The 5372-nt window shown below is 38.3% G+C and overlaps 1 protein-coding gene across 5 annotated transcripts in view; it reads left to right on the forward strand.

Annotated features, from left to right (window-relative positions):
• LOC106876710 (centrosomal protein of 128 kDa) overlaps positions 1-5372 on the forward strand; it is a 42770-nt gene that overhangs the window by 27208 nt on the left and 10190 nt on the right. For all 5 annotated transcript variants that reach the window (XM_052971917.1, XM_052971920.1, XM_014925381.2 and 2 more), the window contains 6 exons: positions 605-702; positions 1400-1466; positions 1826-1851; positions 2488-2557; positions 4163-4249; positions 5061-5126. In XM_052971917.1, the coding sequence (XP_052827877.1) occupies positions 605-702; positions 1400-1466; positions 1826-1851; positions 2488-2557; positions 4163-4249; positions 5061-5126 (414 nt within the window). The remainder of the gene's footprint in view (positions 1-604; positions 703-1399; positions 1467-1825; positions 1852-2487; positions 2558-4162; positions 4250-5060; positions 5127-5372) is intronic.

The following is a 5372-nucleotide window of genomic DNA, read 5'->3' on the forward strand; positions in this document are numbered from 1 at the left end:
GTGTGTGTGTGTGTGTGTGTGTGTGTTTATTTGTGTGTCTGTGTTTGTCCCCACCACCATCGCTTGACAACCGATGTTGGTATTTATGTCCCCATAGTTTAGCAGTTCAGCAAAAGAGACTGATAGAATAAATACTAGGCTTACAAAGAATAAGTCTTGGGGTTGATTTGTTCAACTGAAGGCAGTGCTCCAGCATGGCCACAGTCAAATGACTGAAACAAATAAAAGAATAAAAGAAAAAAAAGGATAAATAAATAAGTGTAGGTGTGGCTGTGTGGTTGAAAAGGTTTCTTTACAATCATGTGGTCTTGGGTTCAGTCCCAGTATGTGGCACCTTAGGTACTTGTCTTCTACCATAACTTCAGGCCAGTCAAAGCTTTGTAAATGGATTTGGCAGATGGAAACTGAAAGAAGCCTGTTATATATATGTGTGTGTGTTTGTGCATGTGCAATCTCCACAGCGAAGGCTTTCATGCTTCAGGTATTCTATGTTATGTTCTATATAAATATAAATTGTGTGTGTGTGTGTGTGTTGAGCATAATGTTAATGATGGTATAAATATTTTATTGAAAATTTTGTATTATGCTGTATCTTTATGTCCAGTTTGAATTAGCTGAAGAACGGTCAGTCCATAAGAGAACTCAACAGCAATATGATCAACAAAGAGCTGAAAATGACCAACTTCACCAGAACGTTAGCAGGTTAGTATAATAATAATAATAATAATAATGATAATAATAAATTATAATAATAATAATGAAATTATTGTATACAGTGCTCAGGTGCACTACAACTTGTCAGAAGTGCATATGCAGTATTGTACAAATGTCTGGAAAGTGAACAGTGTATGAGTCAGACACATGCTTGCGTGTGTTTGGAGGGGAGAAAAGCAGGTGTAGTGTTGGCGAATGTCAGGAAGCATTGGAAGTTTTGAAGGATGCAGTGCTCCGACAACTAACAACTGATGCCAGCAGTTTGTTCCATGCTTCAGCATCTCCTAGCGTGGAAAAATGTTTCCGAAAGTCATGGGAGCTGTGCTGTTTTCTGACTTTGTAAACATGTCTACAAATGGTCTTTCACTTCATAAACACTGAACAGTAACTGTTATCAAAAAGAATGCAGTTTCATACATAAACTTGACCACTATACACACCATTTTAGAAAACTGTATTGTACACCCCTCAAAACAACTTACTGCTCTAAACTAAACACCAAATCATACATACACTCCACCATCAACAGAATCAAAGGTCCTTCCTGAGCCATAGACTCATATGACTAGTCTCATGGATTCTGTGGTGTATCTGTGACACTCACAAAACTGTACACTTTAACAAACTAAACTTTCAAACTACTGTTTGATGTAGAGTTCATTATATTATTTTTGTTAACTTTCAGATTAGAAGAAGAAAATAACAAATTATTAACAAAACTGGAAAAATCCTTTGAAGATCTCAAGTCCAAGGTGAGCTATAGATACGTGTATTCTATATTATTGTTAACTACATAGTAGGGTTGTTTTATAGAAAATCAGAAATCCAAACTGAGCTATACAGACACACTATAAATGAGGGTGCTGAAAAGTTCCTGGCTTTAAGGGAATTACAAAAGGCCTGGTTGGAAGCCCAACCTTCTAAGTTCTTTTGCGAGGCTTGTACCAAGATGTGAAACCATTATTATTATGTGTAAATTTACAGAACATTTCAAACCATGCAAACAAGAAATCATAAACAAAACTAACAAAAATAAATAAATGATATAAATAACAAACATATTTGTCTTTTGTGTAAATGTCTAATTTACCATTTTTGTTTTATTTCTCAGGAACTGTTGGCAGCCGATGTCAAGAGGTAAGGTGATATTAACACATTTTCTTCGATTCTTTTACTGGTTTCAGTCATTGGACTGCAGCCCATTATGGGGCTTGAGTCTCAGGTGTTTTAATCAACCATCTCAACCCCAGTACTCATTTTTGCTAAATTTTGGTATTTATTTCACCAAACTGCTAAAATATGGGATATAAACATGGACACACAAGAACACACATATATACATACATACATACATGTATGCGTGTGTGTATATATCATCATTATCATCAATTAACGTTCATTTTCTATGCTGGCATGGGTTGGACGGTTTTACCGGAGCTGGCTAGCCAGAAGACTGCACCAGGTTTCATTGACCGTTTTGGCATGGATTTTACACCTGGATGCCATGGCCGTTACCAGTACCGCCTGACTGGCCTTCATGTGGGTGACACGTAAAAGCACCCACTACACTCTCTGAGTGGTTGGTGTTAGGAAGGGCATCCAGCTGTAGAAACTCTGCCAAATCAGATTGGAGCCTGGTGTAGCCATCTGGTTTCGCCAGTCCTCAGTCATATCGTCCAACCCATGCTAGCATGGAAAGCGGATGTTAAACGATGATGATGATGCCCTTCCTAACATCCAGTTCCATTGACTTGAGTTTCGATCTAATTCCAGGATTAGAGATTTAGAGGAGCAATTATATGAAGCTTTTAGCAAGATGAAGAAAATGGAGAAAAATGAAATGGTGAGTGTTTTGTATTTTTTTAAAAATAAATATTTCAGCACCCAGTACACTCTCTGGAGTGGTTGGCATTAGGAAGGGCATCTAGCTTTAGAAACCAAACCAAAACAGACTATGGAGCCTGGCATAAGCCCTGGCCTTGCCAGTTGCCGTCAAGCCATCCAACCCATGCCAGCATGGAAAATGGACATTAAATGTTATGACAATGACACCTTTCATCCTTATTTCACTCAGATGGACCTTCCCATGTTAAAAAAAAAATCTTTTATTTTTATAAATATTATAAAGAATTATTCAAAAATAAATCATTAAAATATTTTGTGTACTGTACAAGTATAAACCAATTTATTGCAGATAAATTTTAACAACAAAATCTTAGACGGACCATCAAGGGTCATATAGACCTTGGTTTAGAACCACTGCTTTAAACACAGGTGGAAAACTTAATTATAGGTAATGGCATTGCTGTTTGATTAAGGAGTTGGCTTCCTAATCATGAGATTTGGGGTTTAGCCCCACTGTGTGACACCTTAGGCAAGTATCTTCTACTATAAATTGTGTGAGAGAGAGAGAGAGAGAGAGAGAGATAGAGAAAGAGAGAGAGAGAGAGAGAGAGTATATTTGTGTCTCCTTGCTATGGTATCAAGTTAATAAATGTCATTCATTTCCAGTATTCTATGAGAACATGCCTGGCAAAGGAGAAATATTAACCTACTTGGGAATAAGAGTTGGCCACAAGAAGAGCATCCAGCTGTAAAAAAAAACTTACCTCAATAAACGTCATCTAACCCACACAAGCACGGAAAAAATGGATGCTAAAATGATGATGATGGTGATTCAGTATACAGATGTAAATTTTTAGAGTTGTACATAGGTGCTGGCATGGCTGTGTGGTAAGAAGTTTGCTTCCCAACCCTATGGTTCCGGGTTCAGTCCCACTGTATGGCATCTTGGGCTAGTGTCTTCTTCTATAGCCCCAGGCTAATCAAAACTTTGTGAGCAAATTTGGTGGACAGAAACTGAAAGAAGCCCAGTGTGTATGTGCATGCGCGCGCGTGTGTGTGTGTGTGTGTGCAAACACATGTTTCTGTATGTTTACGTTTGTGCTTCTCTGAAAATCCCTGGGTAAGGTACATTGTCACTTCCTCCTTCAACAAACAGTCCGCTCCTTTTGTGCTTTCAAAGAAGTGTGGAATAAAAGATCTCTTAACTAGCTGTATCTGGTCTAAATATTCTTCCTGTCTTATGTTCAAACTGGTCGAATCCAGCCTCTCACACCTATCCTGCAATGTCATCTAAAAATAAAGGGTCACATTATCGAAATTTCACGGCTACAAGATTACACATAATTAATTCTAAATAATGTGAATAAATAAGCATTACATTTGACTGAATTATCTGAATGCTGATGGGTTAAATTAAAAAAAAAAACAGGTAAAAGTTAGCAACAGAAAGAACATCTGGCTGTAAAACAATGTTTTGATAAATTATTAATCTAATTGATGATACCATGGAAAAATGGATGTAAAAAAAAAAAAAAAAAAAAAAAGAGATAATCTTGTTTAAACAATCTTTTAATCTTTTGTACTTCAATATGAATTTTGACAGGATTACTTGGGAAGTATATCATCCAATGTTGATTCTGTTCTACACGCTCTGAAACTACAGAACGCTTCCTATCCAGACAATTTCAAGGTTTGTTAACTTATAGGACATTTTCTGTTGTTATGAGTGAGTGTTGGTGGTTTCTTTTGTTGTTGGTTGCCAGAGCAGCTGTCTGGCTTCCGTGCCAGTGGCACGTAAATAGTACCATTTGAGCATGATCATTGCCAGTGGCATGTGAAAAAACATTCAAGCGAGGTCATTGCCAAGTGCCGCTGGACTGGCTCCTGTGCAGGTGGCATGTAAAAAACACCATTTTGAGCGTGGCCATTGTCAGTACCGCCTGACTGGCCCTTGTGCCGGTGACATGTAAAAGCAGCCACTACATTCTCAGAGTGGTTGGTGTTAGGAAGGGCATCCAGCTGTAGAAACTTTTCCAGATCAGATTGGAGCCTGGTGCAGCCATCCTGTTCACCAGTCCTCAGTCAAATCGTCCAACACCTGCTAGCATGGAAAGCGGACGTTAAACGATGATGATGATGATGATGATGATGATTGAGAAAATTAAGGTGATGAGCTGGCAGAATTGTTAGCATGCTGGACAAAAATATTTCCGAGGCCCTAATGGCAGTGCTTGATTTGAATGAGTTGCTTTTTCTAATAGATCGAGTCACCTTGTATACACTTCTTAGCCCATTGTAGGGTTGTAAAATATGGTATTAACTACAGTTTAGAATGGACATAATAAAATCCATCTGTTTTTTTCTGGTTCTCTTATCTGTGGTAAAGATGTAAAAGTGAAAAATGTTGTAGTTGGTGTCTTCTACAAACAACACTATTGTTTATTATCTTTGGTACCATAATCTTATAGTTATGTTTACTCTCTGTACTCCACCTTTGCCAGGCTGAACCATCAGTGTCATTAGCACAACAGTTTGATGATCCAAATTTGTGGGTGGCTGAAATAAAAGTAAGTTTGTCTTTCTCATTGATAATTGTTTACTGTTAGCGCAAAATGCAATTGTTTCTCTCTTGTTTATTCAGTTGGTTGTGTGGAGGCGCAATGGCCCAGTGGTTAGGGCAGCGGACTTGCGGTCATAGGATCGCGGTTTCGATTCCCAGACCGGGCATTGTGAGTGTTTATTGAGCGAAAACACCTAAAGCTCCACGAGGCTCCGGCAGGGGATGGTGGCGAACCCTGCTGTACTCTTTCGCC

This window comes from Octopus bimaculoides, chromosome 11, assembly GCF_001194135.2.
Source record: "Octopus bimaculoides isolate UCB-OBI-ISO-001 chromosome 11, ASM119413v2, whole genome shotgun sequence".
Taxonomy (NCBI): domain Eukaryota; kingdom Metazoa; phylum Mollusca; class Cephalopoda; order Octopoda; family Octopodidae; genus Octopus; species Octopus bimaculoides.